Source organism: Trypanosoma melophagium (genome assembly GCF_022059095.1).
Source record: "Trypanosoma melophagium isolate St. Kilda chromosome Unknown ctg19segment0, whole genome shotgun sequence".
NCBI classification, from domain to species: Eukaryota; Euglenozoa; class Kinetoplastea; order Trypanosomatida; family Trypanosomatidae; genus Trypanosoma; species Trypanosoma melophagium.
In genome coordinates, this window is record NW_027125148.1 from 71,295 (window position 1) to 97,761 (window position 26,467).

A 26,467-nucleotide genomic window follows, 5' to 3' on the forward strand; every position below is an offset into this window, starting at 1 on the left:
GAGGAAAACATTAAGAGGTTATTTTGCTTGTTTGAAGTTTTTTTTTTTTATAACCATCATAGTATTACCTTGCTCTTTGATTTTCCTATGAGGAGTACCCAACAGGAAGGATATGTTTTCTTCACTCACAAAGCTAAATACTCTGCTGCCTTTAACGCAGCTTCCAGCTGAGCTACAACAGCTTGCACAACGAGCCATAGATGCCCATCGAAATGCCTATTGTCCCTATTCTAACTTTGCTGTAGGGGCTGCCCTGCTTCACAAGGATCGCAGTATCACTACAGGTTGTAACTATGAGAATTGTACTCTAAAAGGATGTTGTGCAGAGGTATGCGCTATTGTAAAGGGTAATTCTAACGGGCACCGCACCGCTGAAGCAGTTGCAATTTACGGACGCAATAAGAACTTGAACGCTGGGAATCCTCCATCTGACACCCTCACACCACCGTGTGGCTTTTGCCGACAGTGGCTTGTTGAAGTTGCTGACCTTTCGAATAACTATGAAGGATTTATTGTCCTTCTTGTTGCACTTGACAGGGTGCATGCAAAACTGGTAAAACTATGCGACCTTATTCCTCTTAAATTTGGACCCTCAAACATTGGCATGAATGTATCTCAACTAGCAGAAGAAGTGGAGGAGCTAACTGAAAATCGTAAATAACGTAGTGAATTTATGGTGGTTTCTTCTTTTTTTTTTCTTGAATTTTTACTCACATGACTCTGAATCAGGTGCGTGGTCTCTTACTTGTGCCTCTAGAAATGGTGTTTCTGTCAAGGAAAAGTGAAAAGCAAATCTCGGTCCTATTAATAGAAAACCTTCCGGAGAAGTGTTTGATTATTCCTTTTGATTATCTTCCTCTTTCTGGGTTCTATATCTTTGCTTGCCTTTCTTTATCATTATTGTTATTATCAATCTTTTTTTCGTGTTGAAGGTAGGTGGAGAAGAGATATCTCCAGTGAGAAGAGTAGTGAACGTTGCGCTTGGGACTGCACCATTACCCTGCCTAAACTCTTTTCCCTCGTATCGGAAAGCGTCAAATGCGACGAATTGTGAGAATAGAATGGAGAAAACGAAAATGGGGTCTTTTTATTATTCAATCCTCTTTTTTATCTTATTACCGATGTAATTATTATTATTATTATTATTATTATTATTATTATTATTATTATTATTATTATTGTGTGTATATAGTTTATTCAATATATTATTCTTTTGTATCAACTGCGTATTCGAATCCTTGATCTTTCTTTCTCTCTCTCTCTTTTTTTTTTTCACGCACATGGTGTCATCTCCTGAAGACTCGTTCCTTTACCAGAGAAAAAAAAAGGTGCTCAGGGGATTGCAGCAATTGCAAAGAACGACTTGATGGACAACTCAACCGTATGCACTGCTGCTACAGATGCACCTCCGTCCGTTAAACCTTGCGAAAGTGCAGATTCAGTGCCAACGCGAGGTATCTGTGCGGTAAAGGTAGAGTATCTTCGTCCTGCGCCGATACGTGTTAGTCTTGATGCTGAAGGCCGAACGAGGGGAATGAATAAGGGAGCTGAACGACGGCGTTCCTCTGCTGTTGAAGGTACACAGCGCCCAACTTTTGACGGAGAATCAAACTTTTTTCATGGTGAGGTCTTGCAACGTATTAAAGCTGTAGTACGAAAGCATAACGTTGGGGGTAAACGAACACGTGATGAGAAAAAGGATAAAGTTACATCAACCGAAGCATTAAAAGAAAATGGGGATACAGCCACTTCGGAGTTGAACAGCAGTATTACTGATAATATGGCACAACACCATGATAATCATATTGCCACGAGAAATAGTGATACGGTTCATGCAAGCAATACTGAAGAAGCATTACGTGAGAATCAAGCACGGCGTAAAAAAATGTTTACTAACAAACTTGTTTTAGCACCCCTTACAACTGTTGGTAATCTCCCGTTTCGTCGTGTATGCAAGACTTATGGTGCTGACATAACAGTGGGCGAAATGGCTCTTGTGTATAATCTTAACCGTCTACAAAAAAGTGAGTGGTCATTATTGCGTCGTCATGAATCAGAAGATATTTTTGGTATCCAAATAGCTGTTTCTAGACCTCAAGATGCTTTGACTTGGGCACAGGCTATCGAAACATCTGGCTTTTCATATGATTTTGTTGATATCAACTGTGGTTGTCCTGTTGATAAAATTGTGGTTTCAGGTTGTGGTTGTGGTCTATGGGAACGTAAAGGAAATCGATTAAAAGAAGTTGTGCAGTCACTTGCACAGAATCAGGCAAAACCGGTTACTATAAAATGTCGTATTGGACCTGATGAAGATGCCCCACTACTACACAAACACATTGGAGAATATGAAGGCTGGGGAACTTCAGCCGTCACTATACATGGTCGATCCCGTAAGCAACGGTACACAAAGTTGGCAAATTGGCCTTATGTTGATGCTTGTGCTACACGAACAAACCTGCCTATAATTGGTAATGGAGACATATTCTCCTGGGAGGATGTTGTAGAGCGTCACGAACAATGTCCGCATGTTAACTCATACATGATTGGTAGAGGAGCACTTATCAAACCATGGATTTTTGAAGAGATCAAGATGGAACAGTCTAAAGATATAAGTAGTCATGAACGTTTCGAAATATTACGACGTTTTTGTGATTATGGTTTGTCACATTGGGGATCAGACGAGAGGGGAGTTTTAACCACAAGACGCTTTCTTTGTGAGTGGCTTTCTTTCTTGTGTCGCTATGTCCCTGTTGGACTTCTCGAACGTCTACCACAACGCATTAATGAGAGACCACCTTTTTATGAGGGCCGAAATGAGTTGGAGACTCTTATGGCAAGTGATAGCGCAGTGGATTGGATTCGCATCAGTGAGATGCTGCTAGGTCCTGCAGGTGATAAATTCGAGTTCACTCCTAAACACAAGAGTAATAGCTACGCTAATAGCGGGTCAATAAATGAAATAGACATGAATGTTGAAGGGTGATGACAGTTACTGAGAAAGAGTTGATGTTGTGCAACATTACGCTGTGTTTGTTATTTTTCTGTGCTTTTGTAACTTTTGAAGGTGAGAAGTGGTAGTAGCTAATGGAGGTAGCGTTTCGCTCACAAATGCCCACTCATACACCCACTTACTCATCATTAGCGAACACGTATGTACGCACTTTCATCTACATCTCGATATCTCTGCGTTTATTACATGTGTGTGTGTGTGTGTGTTGGTGTGAGGATAATGCGTGATTGACAATGAAATGGATCGATAGAAGGCGTAAAAAAGAAAGGTAGGTAAATGAAAGAAAAGTGATGGGTATAAGACGAACTAACACTCTCTTTTTTTTGTTGTTCCCGTCTAAATGTTCCTATTGTTGGGTATGTGGTTTTTTTTCTTTCTTTTATAGTTTTTCCCTAGTAGTAGTAGCTCACCATAATGATGTTTCTCTAGCTTGAATGTGAAAAAGATGATGACCTCTGCCGGTGTGATTCATCAAGCCGTAAAAAGAGTAATTGACACATGTTTACTCTTCTTTATTCCAACATATGGGTGAAATGAAAGGATGATTCATAGACTCTATTTTTTAGAATATGTGTTGGGAGAACTATATTATTATTATTATTATTATTATTATTATTATTATTATTATTATTATTATTATTATTATTATTATTATTTGAATTTCACAATTTATTTATTTTTTTCTACAACATAGTTTTTTTTCTTGTTGTTGTTGTTCCCCTTGTCTTTTCCTTTTTTAATTTTTCAGAATAGGAGTAAAAAGCATTTCAATAATGAGACCTTACACGTACTCTCTCAGACGTGTAGATAGTGGGTCACGGAGACGTACCGTCGCAAATATGACAATGACAATCTCTTTAATTTTTCATTTGATAATGATTGTTGCTGTAAACGCAGTCCCTGTTAGGTGGAGTCAGCCATTGGGCAACAAAGCTCCCAAAAGACCAATGATACCAGAAGAAAATCTTGCCCCTGAAATATTTCCTGTTGCTTCAAATGGAAGTGCACCAAATCTCTGTCGATCTGGTGTGCATTTGGAATGGGCAGCTCGAGTTGGAAGTAGCGTGTTCGCCACACCGCGTATCGTTGACCTTAGTCACGATGGAAATAAGGAGATCCTTGTACCAACGTATACACAGTATCTGGAAGCTCTTGATGGATCTAATGGCGAGGACGTAGCTGGTTTTCCATTTGTTCATCCAAATTTTAAGTCGTATGCCAGTCCACTCCCTGTTGACATGGACGGTGATGGTAAGACAGAATGGCTTATCGCCATGTACACTGGTGAACTAATGGTATTCGGAGATGATGGGAAAGCTCGTGGGGCGGTTCAAGTCCCATCATTACCCATAAAGAAAAATTGGATGAAAAAAAACCTTACCAGCGATAATGCTGTGAATTTTAAGTTAAAACAGACAGAAAAATCAGAAGAATGGTTACGTCAAGTTATACGTGCAAGACGAATGCTCGACATCACACATCGATACACTCAGATGCGCAACAATGGTACTTATAATACGAAACAAAATAGTCCCTATGGACCTGTAGAAACAGTGTCAGAAAAAAGAGGTGACAATCTTGATAGAGAAAATGAAAGAGATTTTCCTGGAGACGATGAACCTGTTCGTAAACTTGCAGGAATACGTGAAAAAGATGGAGTTAATGATGATGGTCCATTTCCCCCTGGAGATGACAAGAAGGCTCACAATGAGAATGTTGTGGGTAACAAAGCTTTTGATGGTGCTGCTGCTGCTGATGATGATGATGATGATGACAATCTTGAATTGGATGGTCTTGATGATTTTGATGGCGCAGATGAACCCGTTGAGAATGAAAATCCAGGAGACCCCCACGGAATTGGCACGGACGGTTGGCTCAGTCGAGAAGCAAAGGCCTCAATGGATCTATTATATCACCCGGAGTTGTATAAAAGTAGTGTAAACTATGAGGGTGAAAGGGATGCTTTTAAATTTTATAATATGCGAAGCCCATCAGCTGCGGAGGTGGCAGAAGATGAGGTAGCTGTTGATCCTCATATTATGTCTACACCAGTTATTGTGGATGTAGATGGTAACGGAGATCTTGATGTGGTCTTGCATCTCAGTTTTTTCTTTGATCCCAAGTCATATGAAGGTGAAAAGGCAGATCTACTCCCATCCGATATCGATATGGATGACTACGTGGCAGATGCTATCATGGTTGTAAATTTGGTTACTGGTGAAGTAAAGTGGCTACAGGTACTGCACCTAACATCCAAGAATGACACAAATCCAGCTTACGCGCTATCATCTCCAGTAATCGCCAATCCCAATGAAGACAAACAACAAGAGATTTATGTAACTACAACAGCTGGTGCTATTTTTGGCTTTACAGGACAAGGAAAAGAGCTGAATGGATGGCCAGTGTGGATGGGTAGTACAATAACAGCAGGGGCATCTATGGAAGATGTTGACGGTGATGGTACACTTGATATCTGTGCCGGTGATGCAAGTGGATATGTTGCCTGTTACACATCTAAAGGTAAAAAACTCTGGGGTAAATCTTTCCATGGAGCAGTAACAGATTACATAACATTTGGTGATATTGACGGTGATGGAAACCTTGATCTTGCATTTGGTACATCTTCAGGTCTGATTTATGCTGTACGAGGTAGTGATGGTACAGCATTACCAAACTTTCCGCTCTCAGCAGAGGGTCCCATTGTCGCACCTCCACTACCAGTAAATCTTAACAAAACAACTGTGGGAATGAAAGAAAATGAGAAGGGCTTGCACCTTGTTGTTCCTTCTCACGATGGTGTTCTATACATTGTAAGTGGCACCACCGGTTGTGTAGACGGTATTGACATAAATGAAAAATCTTCTGCAATGGTGCTTGCTGATGATATGACTGGAAATGGTAAACTGGATCTTATTGTGAGTACACTCAGTGGAAGCATCATGGTCTTTGAGACACAGGCAAGCTATCATCCCTTAAAGGCGTGGATCAGCCGAGTAAAATCTACCAATGGTTACACTGCTTCAGAAGGATACGTTGGTGTTTTTATTCATCCCAGTAGTCGTGCAGCACGCGATGTTCGTGGTGACACTTTTACGCTTTTAGTCACAATTCACGATATGCGACGTGGTCCTGCGGTAAAACGAAGGTATGGCCTCACTATCACCATTGGTCCACGTGTTTTAGTACATCACAAAGTGTATGATGCCCCTGGTACGTACGCTATTACAATGCACACTCCTCCGGAAAGAATGTATGCCTCTGTTTCTGTTATTATGTTATTGCCGAATGGACAAAGGTATGAGGACAGTGTGGCGTTAAGTTTCAACATGCACTTTCTTGAGAGCATTAAGTTTACTTTTTTGATCCCTTTTTTGGTAGCATGCCTTGCAATTTCATTCGTTAGTCGCCGGCACGAGGTGGAACCACCAGCATTTGAGCCACAGTATTACTAGGTATATATATATATATATATGTATATATATAAAGCAACACATATCGTTGCAAAATGTAGTACGAAAAGGAATAGAAAGAAACGAAAAAATAATAACAACTGCAATTTTTTTTTGTGTGTGGGCGTCTCTGCAACTCTCCTACTGCCTGAAAGAAAAAAAACAAGTAGAATGCGTCTGGCTAGAGCCAATAAGAAAACAAACAATCCCTTTTTCTGTGTTTCTGCTCCCAAGAAAGAAGAGCGAAGAAAAAAAAATGAGAAAGCAGTTACTGAGTGTTTCCTTTCTCTAATATCTCTTTGTGTGAGTTAGTGTGAGTGTGTGTGAAGTTCTACCTTTTATTCTACAAATGCCATTAAATGTGCATTCTTTTTTTTAACTATCTTTAATGCATATGTGCAAGGAGCTAACTCTATCAACAAAATAATGTTAAGGTACACCCCCATTTTAGCGCAACTCCAGCGACAGTACATGGCGCATTCAATTGGTTACTCAGCTGCATTCGCCGAACCGTCTGAGCGACCAGTTAGTGCTTACCAAATGGTAACTGCCCTCTACTCACCCGCATCCACAAACATATCACGACGCAAAGGACATGCTGAACGCCAAAAAAGGTATGCAGCAAAGGTACGACTTGCGTTGGGCGCCAACCGCTACCAACTCGGTATGAAGGACGGCATCTAACCAAAAAAAATTGAAGTTAATAACTACAAAAAGCGAATCCAGATAACGTTGCACTTTCTCTTACTTGAGTGGTGTAGTGCTAAAGTGTGCGTAAGAAGAACAGTGTACAGAGTTACCGAAACGCGCATACACGCATATGTGAACATAAAAAAACATATACAAGTATGAGGGTGCATTTTCTCATTTTCCTTTTGTAAGTTTTTTCCCGCCTTATTCTTTCTTCTTTGCGGACTCTGAGGAACAATAAAAAAACACTACGTGCTTGGTGATGTGCTGACCTTGGTGATGTCTTTCTTGGCGTGCAGGAGGGACTGTGTGCTTACATCCTGCCAGTCGACGTGGTGATCACTCCGCAACGACTGACTGTTGATGAATTGTTTGCTTTCTGTGCTGCCCCGCCAGGATGTCAGGCGGAGCGTGCTGCTTTCCGCGCCACACTGTGTCACCACGCATGCGCATAGTGTGACACTTCTACAGACAGTAAAGATAACGGACGCCCACCATTGTGGATCTAATGTGTTGGGGTGCCTACAATGAATGCAACTTTTCCTCTGGTATTGTGCTCTTGCTCCCTCTTTGTTTCGTTTTTTTTTTTTTTTTGTCTATCTCTCCCTCTTAATGTGCTGCCTCTTAGAAAGGTAAATGAGCATTGTTTCTGACTTTTCTCTCCATTCTTTTCTCATGCTCCCATCAAGTGGGGGCAGCGAATCAGCATACACATTTGCACAGACATAAATTAAGTAAATAAACGTACGGTGGCACACACACACACACACACTTCCACATATACGCATTCTCACATACGGATTGGCGAACACCTAGAGGAAATGGCTAGGCCGGGCGCCAGGCGAACTCTAGCATTGGGTATTGAGGGTAGTGCCAACAAGATCGGTGTAGGGGTTGTTGATGAGGCGGGGAATGTATTGTCGAATGAGCGTAGGACGTACATCACTCCAACAGGAACAGGCTTCTTACCACGTGAGACGGCGCAGCACCACACGGAGCATATACTCCAGCTTGTGCAGGCTGCGTTGGCGGCGGCCAATGCGCAACCCTCTGATATCAGCGTCATCTGTTACACAAAGGGACCAGGAATGGGAGCACCACTTGCAGTTGGTTGCACTGTGGCTAAGACACTCTCGCTGCTGTGGTCTGTACCTCTGGTTGGCGTAAACCACTGCATTGGGCATATCGAGATGGGCCGTGTAGTAACAGGGAGCGAGAACCCGGTGGTGCTGTACGTGAGCGGTGGCAACACGCAGGTCATCGCCTATGCGGAGCACCGATATCGTATCTTTGGCGAGACGATTGATATCGCAGTGGGGAACTGCCTCGACCGCACGGCACGCCTGCTTGGACTATCCAACGACCCTGCTCCAGGGTACAACATTGAGCAGTGTGCCAAGCGAGGCACCCGCTTCATTGAGCTCCCCTATGTTGTGAAGGGGATGGATATGTCCTTCAGTGGACTGCTTTCCTTTGTAGGGGCGCTCCTGCACCATCCGCAGTTCAAGGACAAGGATAAGTGCCCGTGTCTCCAATCATCGTCCTCTTCCGCGCAACGACGTGCATTGCCGAATGGAGTGCAGTGCGCTGTGGATGAGCCATTTGGTATCGATGATATATGCTACTCGCTGCAGGAAACGATGTTCGCCGTGCTAGCGGAAGTGACGGAGCGCGCCATGTCGCAGTGTGCGTCGAGTGAGGTGCTTATCGTTGGCGGGGTTGGGTGTAACGTCCGCCTGCAGGAGATGATGCGTGAGATGGCAGAGTCTCGCGGAGGTCGCTGCTTTGACATGGACGCGCGCTACTGTATCGACAACGGCTGTATGATAGCCTACGCTGGTCTATTGGAGTACCTTGCCGGAGGCTTCACTCCACTGCCGAATGCTACCATTACGCAACGCTTCCGCACGGATGAGGTGAATGTGTCATGGCGCCGGTGATGGGAAACTGGGATGAACACAGACAAAGGAAGAAGAGGAAGTAAAGGTGGGTGGTCGATCCACATGTGCAATGCGGCGGGGTCGCAAGTGGGGTTTTTGGGTGGCGGCGGCGGGATGCCGTGCAGGGTGCTGTTTACTTCTTTCAGCGCATCATGTTCCTTTTTAACTTCTTTTCTTTTTCATACACATATACACATGTAAACCGCCGCGAAGGATGTTCTTCAGGGAAACAATACATTTGATACCGCTGCCCAAAAGACCCGCGGCGGCCCACCCTGCCATGAAGAAGAACGCGCAAACATAAAGAGCAGAGGATTCACAACGCAACACCATCAGGGCATCAAGGGGGGCATAACAACGTCGCGCGAAATGTTCTTCAAGCCACTGCTTCCTTAATGCGGGGCCGCGCTCCTTCAACGGGGGGCGCCGGTGGTGCCATTCGAAGATGATGGCGGGGCGATCGTTCGAGGAAGCGTTCGTTTGCCCGCGCCCCTTCCAATGCTAACGTGGGCGGGGTGGCGGCCGCCATCGCCGGCACCCGCCGTCCAACATGGAACGGCAACTCCCCCATCGAAACGGTGGTAGGGTTCGACGCGGGCAATGGCAGGGTGTGGAGAACGCGAATCCCTTTCGGGAACGCTCGCACGAGTCCCCTTTCTCTCGGGGGATGTGGCAGTTCTTTTTTTTTTTACTGGATCAGGCGGTCTGATAGAAAGGACTGGGGTCCCGTGCTTTCCGCTGGCGGGGTCGAGAAGGCAAGCGCCAACGGCAGGGCGGCCGCCTCACTACACGCTGGTTTTGTGGCCTCGAGTTTCGGAGAAGTTTTTTTTTCTCCTTGAACCCCGGGCGCATCTGGACGGATTGGGTTGTTTGAAGCGGCGCCTTCTTGTATTCGGTGTGGTTTGCGCCATGTGAAGGGTGAATGCGTGCGGATTTTTTTTTTCCTTTCCACAAGTAGCACTTTCTTTGGAAGCTGCGTTCGGCGGCGCATGTCAATACGCGCTGCCGCGCTCCTCATGGCCTCTTTTATTCTCGTTTTTTGCTTTTTTTTTCCTTTTCTTTTGTTGTTGTCGTTTTTGTCTTGAAGGTTTGCGCATTTCAGCGGTATGGAGGAAAGGATGCGGGGACGGCGCGGTCGCCAACCATCCCCTGCCCCTGCGACAACCCACGGGCCGGCAAGGGGACCGCAGCATCTGCGCGGCCTCCGCGGCGGCTTTGCCGTCGGCACGGCTGTATTCGCGCCGAAGCGGAGGCGCACGAGGGCTCTGCATTATGCACTTGCGGAAATCACTGGCATCCAGGCCTGCGCCGGCACCGCGACTGTGGCCTTCTTGGACGCGGAGCCGGGGGTGGACGACGAGGCCGTTCCGCTATACACACTAGTGCCGTGCCCCCGCGGTGTTCTTGCGGACAGTGGCGCGTGCGATGGTGAAACGCTATGCTCTCTCGCTGGACGAGTTCTTCGCGTAGCACCGGAGGCAGGTGTTTCGGCAGAGGCCAGCGCGACCTCTGGCAATTGGCTTTCGTGCGAAAGCGACCCCGGCAGCGACACGGGGGACTTGCCAGGGTCCTCCGAGGGAGACCTGCGACTACTAAATTTTACAGAAAAGGCACCCACTGTGAAACCAACGGTTTTGGAAATCGAGGAAGAACGGGGGGTTGCAGATGTGGGAGGGTGGCACGTTTTGAGCATTGCATACAAACCACCCGAGGCGTCAGAGGTTTTCTACGCCCGTGCATTTCGAGCGCTGCGCAGCACGGTTCTTCGCCGCCTTGTGCGTGATGAGGGGCTCCCGGCGCAGGTCCAGCAGGTGATTCTTTGCATTTTCGAAACGTATAGTTGCTTGAACCGATTTGAGGTGTATATGGCGCTTCGCGGCCACGAAGTGCATCTTATTGACGGCGTCGGCTCCTCCACCGCGTGGGTTGAGGCGGAGGACTCCCCACAAACCCCGTCCGCTCCGCTTTGGCTTTGCCTTCTTTCGGAAGATGTTGAGGACGAATACTCCGCCACAAGCCTGCTGAAAGACTGGCTGCCCCCGGAGCGCTGGCAACCACAGGGAAAAGCGGAAGGCGACGGAGCACCGATTTCCATCTCCATAGTCCAACTTGGCGAGGGCATGCCGGAGGCGAAGGGCGATGGCGGTCGAGGAGGGGAAGGGGGGCTTGCTGACGACGCCATAGGCGCCGGCGCTGCGGCGATAACGCTTAGAACCGCTTTGGGTGACGCGGCCTGCGCGAACTTGATTGAATGCCGCTTGCTCCGCGATGCGGGTAGCGGGGGGCCCGCAAAGGAGAGACACCCACACACGGCGCTCGGAAGGCTGTGGCGGCAGACCCTTGAGGGGCCGGCGCTGGAGCTCAGTATGCCCGCGAGTGTTTGGCAGCTCGCTCTCGTTCGCCTAATTCTGGCGCGAGGGGCAGAAGAAACGACACGCCAGGCGGCCCAGGACGCGGGGGAGGGTTTACTGTCGCATTGCGCCGCCGTGCCGCCAGGACTACTTGAAGACATAGCTTGTGGAAATGTTTTTAGCGCGACGTTGTTTGCCACGCTCGCGCCGCTGCCGGGTGGGAGACAGCTGTTGGACGAGATCAAACGAAGAGCGATGCGGGACGGGCGCTTCATTGGTGAAGAAGCCTTCCCTGTCTTGGAAGCTGCGAGGGCTGCTTTAGAGGACGCGCTTCCAAAGCCACCAGCGGGAAGGCGAGCCCTTAGGGAGCAACGCGTGGCACTCATCCTTCCGAACGCCTGCGGCACCACAAGCGAGGCAGAGGCGCACCGGCACGTACTGCAGCGATTTTTCTACCCCCGGCACCTGTTCACATTGACATCGGCTGAACCGCAGCGCCCTGGTGCCGCCGCATTGCTGGACAGCCGCTCTTGGTTGGAGGTGGGAGGCGTGCTGTTGCTTAGTCACGAGGACCCGCTCTGCAGGATGAGCGCCCTTCAGGAAGAAGCCGATGTTGTTATTGCTTGTGGAAAAGCTGCCGCGGCTTTTGCGGCAGAGGGTTGTGGCGCGCGGTGCGTTGCGCTGCTCTCCGAGGTGGAGCTTGCGAACGGCCCGGGTCACCCCTGGATTCCTTGGCCTGGACGACTTGGCGCGAGGAGGGCCAGCGCCACAGAGCAGACCATAGCAGAAAAGGCCGCGATTGCAGCCACAGCAGCACGGGGGAAGGGGTTGCCGAGCGCGCCACCCGTCATGGCAAAAGCCGCGGGTTTTCTGCGGGTGCTCGGTTGGCCTGGCGGCGTGAAAATCAAAGAGGAAACAGACACAAGGATAAAGAGAGAAGGAGTGCAAACGCAGAAGCGCCCACGCGATGAGACAGCCCGCTGGGTCCACCTTCGCCGTCTGGCGGAGGAGCTGCTGCTGTGGTGCTGCCGCGCCCCCGCCGCATTTATTGACGAGCCGGGCAAAGAGGGCCTGCCCATCCTGCAGTTCTCTTCTTTTACGCGTGCTTAGCGCAAACGGTCCCTTCCTTTCTCTGTGGGTTTTGGAACATGTGAAGATACCAAAGAAGGAAAAGGAAAAGGAAACAGATATACTAGATGAGTAGAGCTAGATAACGTTGCACTTTCTCTTACTTGAGTGGTGTAGTGCTAAAGTGTGCGTAAGAAGAACAGTGTACAGAGTTACCGAAACGCGCATACACGCATATGTGAACATAAAAAAACATATACAAGTATGAGGGTGCATTTTCTCATTTTCCTTTTGTAAGTTTTTTCCCGCCTTATTCTTTCTTCTTTGCGGACTCTGAGGAACAATAAAAAAACACTACGTGCTTGGTGATGTGCTGACCTTGGTGATGTCTTTCTTGGCGTGCAGGAGGGACTGTGTGCTTACATCCTGCCAGTCGACGTGGTGATCACTCCGCAACGACTGACTGTTGATGAATTGTTTGCTTTCTGTGCTGCCCCGCCAGGATGTCAGGCGGAGCGTGCTGCTTTCCGCGCCACACTGTGTCACCACGCATGCGCATAGTGTGACACTTCTACAGACAGTAAAGATAACGGACGCCCACCATTGTGGATCTAATGTGTTGGGGTGCCTACAATGAATGCAACTTTTCCTCTGGTATTGTGCTCTTGCTCCCTCTTTGTTTCGTTTTTTTTTTTTTTTTGTCTATCTCTCCCTCTTAATGTGCTGCCTCTTAGAAAGGTAAATGAGCATTGTTTCTGACTTCTCTCTCCATTCTTTTCTCATGCTCCCATCAAGTGGGGGCAGCGAATCAGCATACACATTTGCACAGACATAAATTAAGTAAATAAACGTACGGTGGCACACACACACACACACACTTCCACATATACGCATTCTCACATACGGATTGGCGAACACCTAGAGGAAATGGCTAGGCCGGGCGCCAGGCGAACTCTAGCATTGGGTATTGAGGGTAGTGCCAACAAGATCGGTGTAGGGGTTGTTGATGAGGCGGGGAATGTATTGTCGAATGAGCGTAGGACGTACATCACTCCAACAGGAACAGGCTTCTTACCACGTGAGACGGCGCAGCACCACACGGAGCATATACTCCAGCTTGTGCAGGCTGCGTTGGCGGCGGCCAATGCGCAACCCTCTGATATCAGCGTCATCTGTTACACAAAGGGACCAGGAATGGGAGCACCACTTGCAGTTGGTTGCACTGTGGCTAAGACACTCTCGCTGCTGTGGTCTGTACCTCTGGTTGGCGTAAACCACTGCATTGGGCATATCGAGATGGGCCGTGTAGTAACAGGGAGCGAGAACCCGGTGGTGCTGTACGTGAGCGGTGGCAACACGCAGGTCATCGCCTATGCGGAGCACCGATATCGTATCTTTGGCGAGACGATTGATATCGCAGTGGGGAACTGCCTCGACCGCACGGCACGCCTGCTTGGACTATCCAACGACCCTGCTCCAGGGTACAACATTGAGCAGTGTGCCAAGCGAGGCACCCGCTTCATTGAGCTCCCCTATGTTGTGAAGGGGATGGATATGTCCTTCAGTGGACTGCTTTCCTTTGTAGGGGCGCTCCTGCACCATCCGCAGTTCAAGGACAAGGATAAGTGCCCGTGTCTCCAATCATCGTCCTCTTCCGCGCAACGACGTGCATTGCCGAATGGAGTGCAGTGCGCTGTGGATGAGCCATTTGGTATCGATGATATATGCTACTCGCTGCAGGAAACGATGTTCGCCGTGCTAGCGGAAGTGACGGAGCGCGCCATGTCGCAGTGTGCGTCGAGTGAGGTGCTTATCGTTGGCGGGGTTGGGTGTAACGTCCGCCTGCAGGAGATGATGCGTGAGATGGCAGAGTCTCGCGGAGGTCGCTGCTTTGACATGGACGCGCGCTACTGTATCGACAACGGCTGTATGATAGCCTACGCTGGTCTATTGGAGTACCTTGCCGGAGGCTTCACTCCACTGCCGAATGCTACCATTACGCAACGCTTCCGCACGGATGAGGTGAATGTGTCATGGCGCCGGTGATGGGAAACTGGGATGAACACAGACAAAGGAAGAAGAGGAAGTAAAGGTGGGTGGTCGATCCACATGTGCAATGCGGCGGGGTCGCAAGTGGGGTTTTTGGGTGGCGGCGGCGGGATGCCGTGCAGGGTGCTGTTTACTTCTTTCAGCGCATCATGTTCCTTTTTAACTTCTTTTCTTTTTCATACACATATACACATGTAAACCGCCGCGAAGGATGTTCTTCAGGGAAACAATACATTTGATACCGCTGCCCAAAAGACCCGCGGCGGCCCACCCTGCCCATGAAGAAGAACGCGCAAACATAAAGAGCAGAGGATTCACAACGCAACACCATCAGGGCATCAAGGGGGGCATAACAACGTCGCGCGAAATGTTCTTCAAGCCACTGCTTCCTTAATGCGGGGCCGCGCTCCTTCAACGGGGGCGCCGGTGGTGCCATTCGAAGATGATGGCGGGGCGATCGTTCGAGGAAGCGTTCGTTTGCCCGCGCCCCTTCCAATGCTAACGTGGGCGGGGTGGCGGCCGCCATCGCCGGCACCCGCCGTCCAACATGGAACGGCAACTCCCCCATCGAAACGGTGGTAGGGTTCGACGCGGGCAATGGCAGGGTGTGGAGAACGCGAATCCCTTTCGGGAACGCTCGCACGAGTCCCCTTTCTCTCGGGGGATGTGGCAGTTCTTTTTTTTTTTACTGGATCAGGCGGTCTGATAGAAAGGACTGGGGTCCCGTGCTTTCCGCTGGCGGGGTCGAGAAGGCAAGCGCCAACGGCAGGGCGGCCGCCTCACTACACGCTGGTTTTGTGGCCTCGAGTTTCGGAGAGGTTTTTTTTTCTCCTTGAACCCCGGGCGCATCTGGACGGATTGGGTTGTTTGAAGCGGCGCCTTCTTGTATTCGGTGTGGTTTGCGCCATGTGAAGGGTGAATGCGTGCGGATTTTTTTTTTTTTCCTTTCCACAAGTAGCACTTTCTTTGGAAGCTGCGTTCGGCGGCGCATGTCAATACGCGCTGCCGCGCTCCTCATGGCCTCTTTTATTCTCGTTTTTTGCTTTTTTTTTCCTTTTCTTTTGTTGTTGTCGTTTTTGTCTTGAAGGTTTGCGCATTTCAGCGGTATGGAGGAAAGGATGCGGGGACGGCGCGGTCGCCAACCATCCCCTGCCCCTGCGACAACCCACGGGCCGGCAAGGGGACCGCAGCATCTGCGCGGCCTCCGCGGCGGCTTTGCCGTCGGCACGGCTGTATTCGCGCCGAAGCGGAGGCGCACGAGGGCTCTGCATTATGCACTTGCGGAAATCACTGGCATCCAGGCCTGCGCCGGCACCGCGACTGTGGCCTTCTTGGACGCGGAGCCGGGGGTGGACGACGAGGCCGTTCCGCTATACACACTAGTGCCGTGCCCCCGCGGTGTTCTTGCGGACAGTGGCGCGTGCGATGGTGAAACGCTATGCTCTCTCGCTGGACGAGTTCTTCGCGTAGCACCGGAGGCAGGTGTTTCGGCAGAGGCCAGCGCGACCTCTGGCAATTGGCTTTCGTGCGAAAGCGACCCCGGCAGCGACACGGGGGACTTGCCAGGGTCCTCCGAGGGAGACCTGCGACTACTAAATTTTACAGAAAAGGCACCCACTGTGAAACCAACGGTTTTGGAAATCGAGGAAGAACGGGGGTTGCAGATGTGGGAGGGTGGCACGTTTTGAGCATTGCATACAAACCACCCGAGGCGTCAGAGGTTTTCTACGCCCGTGCATTTCGAGCGCTGCGCAGCACGGTTCTTCGCCGCCTTGTGCGTGATGAGGGGCTCCCGGCGCAGGTCCAGCAGGTGATTCTTTGCATTTTCGAAACGTATAGTTGCTTGAACCGATTTGAGGTGTATATGGCGCTTCGCGGCCACGAAGTGCATCTTATTGACGGCGTCGGCTCCTCCACCGCGTGGGTTGAGGCGGAGGACTCCCCACAAACCCCGTCCGCTCCGCTTTGGCTTTGCCTTCTTTCGGAAGATGTTGAGGACGAATACTCCGCCACAAGCCTGCTGAAAGACTGGCTGCCCCGGAGCGCTGGCAACCACAGGGAAAAGCGGAAGGCGACGGAGCACCGATTTCCATCTCCATAGTCCAACTTGGCGAGGGCATGCCGGAGGCGAAGGGCGATGGCGGTCGAGGAGGGGAAGGGGGGCTTGCTGACGACGCCATAGGCGCCGGCGCTGCGGCGATAACGCTTAGAACCGCTTTGGGTGACGCGGCCTGCGCGAACTTGATTGAATGCCGCTTGCTCCGCGATGCGGGTAGCGGGGCCCGCAAAGGAGAGACACCCACACACGGCGCTCGGAAGGCTGTGGCGGCAGACCCTTGAGGGGCCGGCGCTGGAGCTCAGTATGCCCGCGAGTGTTTGGCAGCTCGCTCTCGTTCGCCTAATTCTGGCGCGAGGGGCAGAAGAAACGACACGCCAGGCGGCCCAGGACGCGGGGAGGGTTTACTGTCGCATTGCGCCGCCGTGCCGCCAGGACTACTTGAAGACATAGCTTGTGGAAATGTTTTTAGCGCGACGTTGTTTGCCACGCTCGCGCCGCTGCCGGGTGGGAGACAGCTGTTGGACGAGATCAAACGAAGAGCGATGCGGGACGGGCGCTTCATTGGTGAAGAAGCCTTCCCTGTCTTGGAAGCTGCGAGGGCTGCTTTAGAGGACGCGCTTCCAAAGCCACCAGCGGGAAGGCGAGCCCTTAGGGAGCAACGCGTGGCACTCATCCTTCCGAACGCCTGCGGCACCACAAGCGAGGCAGAGGCGCACCGGCACGTACTGCAGCGATTTTTCTACCCCCGGCACCTGTTCACATTGACATCGGCTGAACCGCAGCGCCCTGGTGCCGCCGCATTGCTGGACAGCCGCTCTTGGTTGGAGGTGGGAGGCGTGCTGTTGCTTAGTCACGAGGACCCGCTCTGCAGGATGAGCGCCCTTCAGGAAGAAGCCGATGTTGTTATTGCTTGTGGAAAAGCTGCCGCGGCTTTTGCGGCAGAGGGTTGTGGCGCGCGGTGCGTTGCGCTGCTCTCCGAGGTGGAGCTTGCGAACGGCCCGGGTCACCCCTGGATTCCTTGGCCTGGACGACTTGGCGCGAGGAGGGCCAGCGCCACAGAGCAGACCATAGCAGAAAAGGCCGCGATTGCAGCCACAGCAGCACGGGGAAGGGGTTGCCGAGCGCGCCACCCGTCATGGCAAAAGCCGCGGGTTTTCTGCGGGTGCTCGGTTGGCCTGGCGGCGTGAAAATCAAAGAGGAAACAGACACAAGGATAAAGAGAGAAGGAGTGCAAACGCAGAAGCGCCCACGCGATGAGACAGCCCGCTGGGTCCACCTTCGCCGTCTGGCGGAGGAGCTGCTGCTGTGGTGCTGCCGCGCCCCCGCCGCATTTATTGACGAGCCGGGCAAAGAGGGCCTGCCCATCCTGCAGTTCTCTTCTTTTACGCGTGCTTAGCGCAAACGGTCCCTTCCTTTCCCTTCTTTCGCTCTGTGTGTGTGTGTTCTGGGGCCCGCGGCCCCGCCAAACGGTGTGGCGTTCGGCCCTCCCCCGTTGGGAGGCCCTGGGGGCGGTTATCGCCAAAACGGGCTTTAGAAATAGAAAAGCTAAAACAGAAAACCGGAAGAAAAGAAAAAAAAGAGATAGAGCGATAACTTCATTAACTTTTTGTGTTGCTGTTATTATCGTTATTTTTTTTTTTGCCATTTTTGAGTCTTTTTGATTTAATTTGTTTTTTAATCTGCCCTTTCTTTTTTTTTTTCAACATCACACCCTAACAGAAGGCAAAGGACGTGACCACCGCGGCGGTGGTAGCGATGGCTGCCGACCGTGCCTTCCCTAGTCGTTCTTTGGCTGGTTGTGCCAACTCCTGCCACGCCATCACCGCCATGGATCCAAAAGCCACCCCTTCCCCCGTCCACACCGCCTCGTCGGACACAACGGGGGCGCACTTGGCGATGGCGTAAAACGCACCCGCCTGACCCGCCCGCGCCACCGCCGCCGCGAGCAACGTCCGCAGGAGCCCACTCCGCTGTAGCGAGGCCGTCGCCACCAGCATCCCGTCCGGCACCCCATGAAGGACTTGAGACCGGAACACCGCGGGGAAGGCGGGAGTACCAACGAGGAGTCCCAATCCAGCCCCCTCCGCCGCCCCGTGGGCAAGCATCGCGGCCGTCGCAGCGTTGGAGCTCGTATCGCCAAAGTAATGATGCGTTCGAAGAACCAATCCGCCCCCAGCGGCCACTCCACCGAGGAAATAAAGCATATCAGGAGATACCAAAAACCCCTGGACATTGGTAAGAAGATGGGGTTTTAGCATTGCCCAACAAGAAAATGAAACTACGCCTGCGGCGATTGCCTTCGCAACGGGTTCAATCAACATCATGCTTTTAATATTACCCTGCCGTTTTGCGATGCATAACGGAATATAGTACAGCAACACGCCAATTATGGCAGCCAACAGCAGCTCTGCGCACTGATGGCTAATCTCATTTCCAAGAAACCATGCTGGTATAAACATAATTTTTTTTTTGTTTTCTTCCGAAAAAAAAAACTCACACTCTAATAGTACTCTTTGAAAATCTATTTTGCTGAGGGTACCAAAAGGAAGCACAAACACAAGGAAGGAAGGAAGGAAGTGAAAACAAATAGGGAAAGGGAAATAGCAACAAAAGAAAAAAAGAAAACATTGCGTAATTGCGTGCGCGTGTGCCTGTAAGCTAGAAGGGGTTATAAAACTAACAAAACAAAAAGAATGAGGGTAATCAGTTCCACCACAAAGTACTTTTACTCAAACTTTATAATGTCTCCTTCCACAAAGCATCGGATTAAATCCATTGTGCCTTTCACTATGGCATTTTTCATCCCCGTCCTCACCTTGCAAAGACCAGCAATGTAGTTGAGGAAATTCCCTTAATGTAGTCGGAAAATCTGTTTCTGTACAATTGACCAGCGTAATACGCTGGTCTGAGAAACGATAAGGGTCAATAAATGGATTTGACCACCCTTTTATTGAACTCTTTGCAAATACCTCATTTAGAACATTTACACTGTTATTTACAAAAAGTGTATTGGTCACTAAAATACGCCCTTCAACAGGAAGAGGATAATTGTCACCGTGTCGCAAAGCAACCTGAGTACGTCGAAACAAAACGTCACTCAAAATTACTTGGTGACCTGAATCACTGTGTCCATTCTCTACACCTTGTTGTACGTCAGATATGATGGTATTTTTAACAATTACTCCACGTAGTGCGCCTGCACCAGAACTTAGTGCAATACCCTCGTGAAGACAATTTTGTAAAATGTTTCCATCAATTATCAAGTGTGTAGATACTTTACTTTTACCATTTATAGTTTTTGAAGCCTCACTTGCACTGTCAACACAATCATCAAGTGTGTTCATCACCACTACACGTTGTAGTTTTACTTCTCCACCTCTCAAATAAAGTCCATCATTGTCACCATCCACATAAATATTGTTTTCTATATCTTTTCTCTTCTCATGTTCATCAGGAACAGAACCGCGACGAAGAATCTCAGATTCATACGGTACATCCAGGATATGTACCTTTTCTATTTTGGACTCACATTCCACACACTCCCCACCTTGTGCTACGTCCTGAAAGAGGGTATGAGCTATTAAAATCTGAGCTCTATAACCAGCCCCAAAAACAGGACCGGCACAATTTAAAAAAACTGAGTTGTTTATAAAGACTTCTGCACCTCTAATTCTTCCTGTCATAATATCACTTCCAACAGCTGTAACAGCTGGAACTGCGTACGTTACATGTGTTCCTGTCCCTTTGCGACGTTTTTCTCCTGACGATCCTGTAAGAGTTATAGTGGTTCCCTCTATCTTGAGGACACCACCCGCTTCAACAATAATACCACCCCAGTGTTCACCAGCTAAAGCAGCTGTTAGTAGTGAGCGTTTTTTACCATTACCAGAAATGTAAAGTTTAACATCCGGACCAACTATTAGACCTGCATTAGACTTAAACAAAATCGTACACCCTGATGGGATTACTACCTCTGATTTAAAAACTGATAAAGGTTGTCGAAGCTCTAAAAAAGTTGTCACAATTGCGGCACAAATATTTCTCTCTTTTTCATCTTTTTGTATGGTTGAAAAAAACTGTAGAAATGCCTCAACATTATCAATTTGTGGAAATTCAGAGAATTTTGTGGAGATCCAATGTGATGAAATATTAAAAGTGATTTGATTATTATCATCGTTAAGGGAGAGTACATGACGTCCAATTTTATCAGGAAACGCAGGAGATAAGTCCAGTACTATATAACGTTCAAAGTAGTAATGCGCCGCATAAGGTGATCGATTCATTGTTATAGTTTTTCCTCTTGTAGGAACTTTTTTACGTAATAAAGGACGCACCCTATCTGCTATTTCTCTACGCTTTTTATCACCTTCATGATCCATTAGCCAAAAACTACCACGTCCATAGAAAATTTCAATTTCCTTCGAAAGGTGGTGATACTCTATCCCTTTCTCAGGATTTCCTTTTGGGTCTATAGTAGCAGTTAAGTTGAAAAGGTGATTTAAGTGCGGTGTTACTTCCACAGTAACAGGACAAGGTATACCACGAATGCATAACGACGGGATATGAAACACCAATTCCTTCTCCAAATTCCACTGAATACTATAGTGGTTATTATCACTACTATTCCATGTACGGCGTAGATTGTACGGTACCACACCATATTCCGTTTTCTTTCTAATACTGTCATAAGTGACGAAAGACTGAGCGGCAATAACACACCGCTCATCCGGATCCCATGCTGCTAAGCAGTTCCATCCAGTATTCCAAAATGATACTGGTAATGATGGTGGTAGACGAACAATTCCCTGTAAAAACAATTGGGGAGTTTCATTGTAACGTCTTTCTGGTACCATCAGAGTCTTTCCATTTATTTTTTTGTGAGGTACTCCAATATGAAGTACATTTTGTAGTCGCTTCTGCATTTCCTCTGAAGTTTTAAGAGGGCAATATCGATTTAGCTCCTCAACACCTTGCTGTTCCCCTTTTATTGGTGATTTTATTACATCTTTACCAATAACTCCCTCGTCATCAGCAGGAGCATTTTTCAGAGATGAGTTACGATTGTTGTGCCCATTCTCAGATAGATACAATAACGTACATGTTAGTATGGTCAAAATGAAAATAATTATTACTGGAAATCGTCTATTTATACGAAGTTTGCGACGATACACTCTTGCAGTTCCGACCCAATGTGCCATCCGTCGTCATTAGTGTTTTCATACTCTACATTGGCAACACCCCCACAAAGAAGGACGAAAAGGACAGAAAGAAAGAAAGAAAGAAAATAACCCCACAATTATTATCTCTAATTACCCACAAAATTCAACATTTCAAATCCATTTTCTGTTTTCCCTTCTATCAAGTTAACACTTTGCTTTTTTTTTTCCAGAAAAGTGTAGACCATTATATTCGCCCGTACCACTCATAAACATCAACATCAACTTTACCTCCCACTATTTTCTACTACCTATTTCTTTTTTCTTCTTTTTCTCACCCTATTTTTTCCTTTCATGTCCCCCTCATCATAGAGTATTGATCCTCACTCATAACATCCAAGAATGAGAAGGGAAAAAAGGGTGTTGTGAGCAATATACATATGTTGAAATGAGGACACACAAACAATAATAACCAAAACCTGGAGTATGCTTCCCATTTCTAGAAAAGAGAGATCAATGAAAATGCAAAAAAAAAAGATAGATATATCAGAGAGAGAAGCGGTGACATCACGCCAGTCACCCTTGGTTAGCGAAAGGCTTCCGCCTTGGCACTGGTGTTTGTGTGGGTAAATCCAAATGTGTATGTAAAAAAAAAAGGGGGAAGAAACAGACCAGTGTTTAGTTGAGGAAATGAAACACGCACAGCGTCGGCGCCGTATGTGTAGTTTTTTTGGCGCTGCTGTTGGCTTCCTTCTTTCCCCATTACCCGTTTGGCTTTTTTTTTCCTTTTGTAACACGTTTTTTTCTTTTTCCATTTTCCTTCCTCTCGAATGCCGCTTTTCCCTACAATGAAAGTGTCTGCATTTATATGGCACCACCGTCATTTTCTCTTTTTTTTTTTCTCTCTTCTTTTTAACACTTTTTCACTCCATCACGCAGAAGATATCGTTCAAAAACGTGTCCAGGAGTCACTACTTTCCACGCAGAATAAATAATAAAAGTAATAAAAAAAAACACAAATTCTTCTCCTATTTTATTCAGAAGGCTGCAAGGGGAAAAGAGAAATAGTATTCACGCAACTAGAACAGACACATAGTTGCTTTTCCTTTGGTTTTTTCGTTGTTGTTGTTTTTGTTTTCCTTTCTTCCTTCTCTTAAAAGCCTCTCCGCGTTCATTAACTATTCTCCTTTCATTTTGCTGTTACCCCATTCTGTTTTGTTTTGTTTTGTTTTCCACTATTCAGAGTAATGTTTCTTGTTTCCAACGCTCCGCTTTAACGAGCACTGAGTACTTTGTCCGACTGCACCAGTCGGCGACGACCCACAGGTGCATTGACAGAGGCGAGTGATGCACCAGCTTGAGCGGGAGCTACACCACGTGCGGCGCGTGCCGAACGTGGGGTGTTAATCTGCTGCTGCTGCTGTTGTTGTTGTTGCAATTGCAGTTGCCGTCTCACTGGACTTGCGCGTCTTGGTGTTCGTGGTGTCCTTGGTGTTCGTGGCAGCGTGGTGCGTCGTTGAACCGTTGAGAAGTCATGCATCAATGGGACGTGCCCGGGTGGTGGTTTTGCCTCACTGGTGTTTTCACGCGTCGCCGGTCGCTGGGCGGAGCGGCGGAGGGATCTGTTCCTAGGCGTCATGGCCGCCGGTGCGGGCAGCGGCTCCCGCACGGACTGCGGGGAGGGCGGGGCGGCGGTGACGGGGTGTGAGGCCCGCCGTCGCATGCCACGCGCCCGCACCGTCGCGGGCGGTTCAAAGTTTGACAGACGCCGTGCGAGGATTAGTGATGATGGTGGAATCAGCATATTCTCTGCAGCGAGGGGGGCGGAGGGGTCTGGGGTGGGGATGACGAGTTCGCTGGAACTGTCCATGTGGCCATTAACCTGCGGTATGTGGGCATCAGACTGTGGGCTGCAGTTCTTACTTTGCCGCTTGGGGCGACGCGATTGGGGTCGCATGGGCGATGATCGTCCTCGACGTGTTGTTTGTGCTCGTGCGCCCTTGACTGGGGGTGGCAGATCAAGGGGATTCATTCCAGAGTCATAATCGTCTTGTTGTTGCTGTTGGCGTGTTTGTTGTTGTTGTTGTTGTTGTTGTTGTTGTTGTTGTTGTTGTTCTGCTAGTGTGGAACGTTGAACTCTTGAGCTGTACACTGGGCTCATGTTACGACGTACTGTGGCCCCATTATTCATAGACACTCGTCGTGGTCGTCGAGATGAGTACTCGGCATAGTCAATAATGTACTGTGCATTACGGTTTAGTGCACGGCAGTCATCCTGGCAACGTAGGAGATCTGCGGCCTGGCGCGAGTTTTCCTCCAATTCTGAGAGTAGCATTTCCATTTTTCCCATATAACGTGATACCAACGCCTGACATTCGTGTGCATAGCCCACCAGTTCTGGATTAACAAAAAAGTTACGTTTTGATCCCACAAGACCTTGAATGAGTTTTGGTTCCTCCCTTGCTACGAACGCTCTCACGCGATTACGAAGGGCATCACATAAGTCTGCTGATGTTAGCAATCGGAGTCGATTTTGACTCCGTCCCCTTTTTTGTAACGGTGTCGATTTCTCTCTTCGACCATTCAGAGAGGGTGATGTGGTGAGATCATGATGAGTAGTAATTCCATGACAACGGGCTGAAGGAGTCCCTCTTCTATTTCCTCGTGGTGTTTGAAGTGCTGCGCGACCTTCCATTCTTGGAGTCAGTCCTGCACCATTAATATTGAACATACCATCATCCACTTCTGCTGCTGTGAATGGCCACAGATTTAGTTCACTGCCTTCACCTTGACTGACATCAAGAGCAGGTGGCCATGGGACCTCAATAACGGAGAAACGGTTGGCAAGAAGCGAATAAAAGAGACTGCGTTCGCTAATCACAGGAATTTGAACATCTGCGCGGTTAGCATAATCTAGAATCTGTTGCGCAGTAGCTTCTTCATCGGGATCACCGTGCTGCAATGCATTTTCCATGTCATGGTCTACGACAATAAAGTATGTGGCAGAAGCAGGGGTGGTACCTCTTTGGGTACCAGAAGTGTCACAGTTAATGGTAGCAGAATCATGAACATTTTTGCTGTCATTTTTATTGTTGTTATTGTTGTCGTCGTCGTTTCTGTTTTCATTGTTATTGTTGTTATCATCTTCCTCGTGATCTTCCTTCTCCTCAGCGATTTCCTTGGCGTCATGCATATCATCCTCATCCCCTTCATTTTCAGCAGCAGCAGCAACAGCATCAGGATTGATATTATTATTATTATTATTATTATTATTATTATTATTATTATTATTATCCCCTGCTGTCTCGGCACCAGCGATGGTATTCTCCATCTCTGCGGGTTCGGTAGTGGTGGAGGCATCTTTCCTCACTCCTTTGGCGAGTATGAGAGCGACGTCCTCCAACTGGTGCCCCCCACCACCACAGAGTGTCACCGCCTTGCGATATCGCTTCTCCACCTCATCAGATAGAAAAAAGAACTCCTTCTTGGCAAAGAGGTTTTCACGTGTGCGCTTGAGTGTGGCGTTGGTAGGAATAGGATAAAGTGGGAAAGGACAAACATCCGATTCGGGTCGCAAATACCATGCCGCATGTACTGCGGTGGTGCGGCTACATTGAATGGGCACCTCAAACCGCACGGGTGGCGGCAGCACACTGAGTGGCGAGGACGCACTCTGCGCCAGAGCCGCAAACCACTCAAACACATACGTTGGCAGCACCACGGAGTAGCCGGCGGCGAGTGCTGTCAGACACCACGCGTCCTCCTGCGCTGCGGTCTCTGTGGCGTATAATAAACCAATCGGCTGCGGCATATCACGTCGGGTGATGGGCCCACGCCGGCGGGTGAGTGTCGCGCCGAGTCTGTGGTACATAAACTCCAACTCCTGCACCCGATCACGGTCCACGCCCGCCCGCGAGACGCACACAACCAACGGGCGGAATCGCAGCCGCAGACGGACGCTGGCCCCAAACTGCACTTCCGCCCCGTCCGTGAGAAACACCGGCGACTCGTCCACCTCCACATCATTCACCGCCAAACGTCCACCACCACGCGGACGGGAGAGACGCACCACGAGAGGATCCGTCTCACGCAGCGGGGACGTCTCATCCTCCACATCCTCCAGATGAGGCGCGTCGGTGGCCGTGTGGGAGGCAGAGGCCGCATCCTTGTGGAAGTCATCCACTCCAGCACCGTTGTGAAGAGCAGCAGCATCGTTGTCGTCCTCATATGTGGGAACATTCACTCCTTCTTCTTCTTCTTTGCCCTCTCGTTGTTGTTGTTGTTTGGCTTGGCTTTGCCGCATCACATGCAAGGAGGCGTGCTGCTGCGAGATGTCAACATAGTCTAGGAAAATGTCGCACTCACGAGCACGGCCGAGAGTATACGGCTCGCGGACAACAAGAGAATAATACGGCGCACTCCCGGGAGGGCGTCCACTCAAAAACTCCAAAGAAATCATTTCAATTGCAAATCACAATCGCACAGTTACACAATCGCGCTATTAATTTCTCCTTGATAAAAAGTCGTCGTTTTTTTTTTTGTTTTTTGCTCGCTTTTGTTCGTTTTTGTTCGTTTTTTTTTTTTCCTTCTTTTTTTATCTTTTTTCTTTGTTTTTTGTTTTTTTTTTTTTGTGTGTGTATCCACTAGTTGTCGGACGCCGTCCTTTTCCTTTGGCTTGTTCTCTTTCTTTGT

The 26,467-nt window shown here is 48.9% G+C and overlaps 13 protein-coding genes across 14 annotated transcripts; 9 read left to right on the plus strand and 4 right to left on the minus strand.

The window, feature by feature from the left end:
* Nucleotides 1-112: 112 nt before the first annotated feature.
* LSM04_007514 (Cytidine and deoxycytidylate deaminase domain) lies at nt 113-661 on the plus strand (the record flags this gene model as incomplete). The annotated part of the gene is made up of 1 exon (XM_067337663.1): nt 113-661. One exon carries the CDS (start codon nt 113-115, stop codon nt 659-661), a length of 549 nt encoding a protein of 182 aa, XP_067192938.1.
* A 705-nt stretch (nt 662-1,366) lies between these two features.
* LSM04_008173 (tRNA-dihydrouridine synthase) lies at nt 1,367-2,986 on the plus strand (the record flags this gene model as incomplete). The annotated part of the gene is made up of 1 exon (XM_067337664.1): nt 1,367-2,986. One exon carries the CDS (start codon nt 1,367-1,369, stop codon nt 2,984-2,986), a length of 1,620 nt encoding a protein of 539 aa, XP_067192956.1.
* Nucleotides 2,987-3,786: 800 nt separating this feature from the next.
* Nucleotides 3,787-6,465, plus strand: LSM04_006011 (uncharacterized protein; the record flags this gene model as incomplete). Its single annotated transcript, XM_067337665.1, has 1 exon — nt 3,787-6,465. The coding sequence occupies one exon, from the start codon at nt 3,787-3,789 to the stop codon at nt 6,463-6,465; it is 2,679 nt and encodes an 892-aa protein (XP_067192907.1).
* A 423-nt stretch (nt 6,466-6,888) lies between these two features.
* LSM04_008821 (uncharacterized protein) lies at nt 6,889-7,146 on the plus strand (the record flags this gene model as incomplete). Its single annotated transcript, XM_067337667.1, has 1 exon — nt 6,889-7,146. The coding sequence occupies one exon, from the start codon at nt 6,889-6,891 to the stop codon at nt 7,144-7,146; it is 258 nt and encodes an 85-aa protein (XP_067192970.1).
* An 827-nt stretch (nt 7,147-7,973) lies between these two features.
* Nucleotides 7,974-9,092, plus strand: LSM04_004155 (Gcp-like domain; the record flags this gene model as incomplete). The annotated part of the gene is made up of 1 exon (XM_067337668.1): nt 7,974-9,092. The coding sequence occupies one exon, from the start codon at nt 7,974-7,976 to the stop codon at nt 9,090-9,092; it is 1,119 nt and encodes a 372-aa protein (XP_067192880.1).
* A 1,106-nt stretch (nt 9,093-10,198) lies between these two features.
* Nucleotides 10,199-12,553, plus strand: LSM04_008579 (uncharacterized protein; the record flags this gene model as incomplete). The annotated part of the gene is made up of 1 exon (XM_067337669.1): nt 10,199-12,553. One exon carries the CDS (start codon nt 10,199-10,201, stop codon nt 12,551-12,553), a length of 2,355 nt encoding a protein of 784 aa, XP_067192965.1.
* Nucleotides 12,554-13,438: 885 nt separating this feature from the next.
* Nucleotides 13,439-14,557, plus strand: LSM04_001640 (Gcp-like domain; the record flags this gene model as incomplete). The annotated part of the gene is made up of 1 exon (XM_067337670.1): nt 13,439-14,557. The coding sequence occupies one exon, from the start codon at nt 13,439-13,441 to the stop codon at nt 14,555-14,557; it is 1,119 nt and encodes a 372-aa protein (XP_067192828.1).
* Nucleotides 14,558-14,699: 142 nt separating this feature from the next.
* Nucleotides 14,700-15,128, minus strand: LSM04_004681 (uncharacterized protein; the record flags this gene model as incomplete). The annotated part of the gene is made up of 1 exon (XM_067337671.1): nt 14,700-15,128. One exon carries the CDS (start codon nt 15,126-15,128, stop codon nt 14,700-14,702), a length of 429 nt encoding a protein of 142 aa, XP_067192885.1.
* Nucleotides 15,129-15,666: 538 nt separating this feature from the next.
* Nucleotides 15,667-16,661, plus strand: LSM04_007294 (uncharacterized protein; the record flags this gene model as incomplete). Of its 2 annotated transcripts, XM_067337672.1 has the most annotated exons (2): nt 15,667-16,127; nt 16,166-16,661. In XM_067337672.1, 2 exons carry the CDS (start codon nt 15,667-15,669, stop codon nt 16,659-16,661), a joined length of 957 nt encoding a protein of 318 aa, XP_067192931.1. The 2 variants fall into 2 exon arrangements, with proteins under 2 accessions (XP_067192931.1, XP_067192932.1); XM_067337673.1 differs by having other exon boundaries at nt 15,999-16,661.
* A 17-nt stretch (nt 16,662-16,678) lies between these two features.
* LSM04_004515 (uncharacterized protein) lies at nt 16,679-17,806 on the plus strand (the record flags this gene model as incomplete). The annotated part of the gene is made up of 2 exons (XM_067337674.1): nt 16,679-16,832; nt 16,902-17,806. 2 exons carry the CDS (start codon nt 16,679-16,681, stop codon nt 17,804-17,806), a joined length of 1,059 nt encoding a protein of 352 aa, XP_067192883.1.
* A 525-nt stretch (nt 17,807-18,331) lies between these two features.
* On the minus strand, nt 18,332-19,078 carry LSM04_003607 (uncharacterized protein; the record flags this gene model as incomplete). Its single annotated transcript, XM_067337675.1, has 1 exon — nt 18,332-19,078. The coding sequence occupies one exon, from the start codon at nt 19,076-19,078 to the stop codon at nt 18,332-18,334; it is 747 nt and encodes a 248-aa protein (XP_067192866.1).
* A 270-nt stretch (nt 19,079-19,348) lies between these two features.
* LSM04_000849 (uncharacterized protein) lies at nt 19,349-21,817 on the minus strand (the record flags this gene model as incomplete). Its single annotated transcript, XM_067337676.1, has 1 exon — nt 19,349-21,817. One exon carries the CDS (start codon nt 21,815-21,817, stop codon nt 19,349-19,351), a length of 2,469 nt encoding a protein of 822 aa, XP_067192817.1.
* Nucleotides 21,818-23,048: 1,231 nt separating this feature from the next.
* On the minus strand, nt 23,049-26,234 carry LSM04_007158 (uncharacterized protein; the record flags this gene model as incomplete). The annotated part of the gene is made up of 1 exon (XM_067337677.1): nt 23,049-26,234. The coding sequence occupies one exon, from the start codon at nt 26,232-26,234 to the stop codon at nt 23,049-23,051; it is 3,186 nt and encodes a 1,061-aa protein (XP_067192928.1).
* Nucleotides 26,235-26,467: the final 233 nt, after the last annotated feature.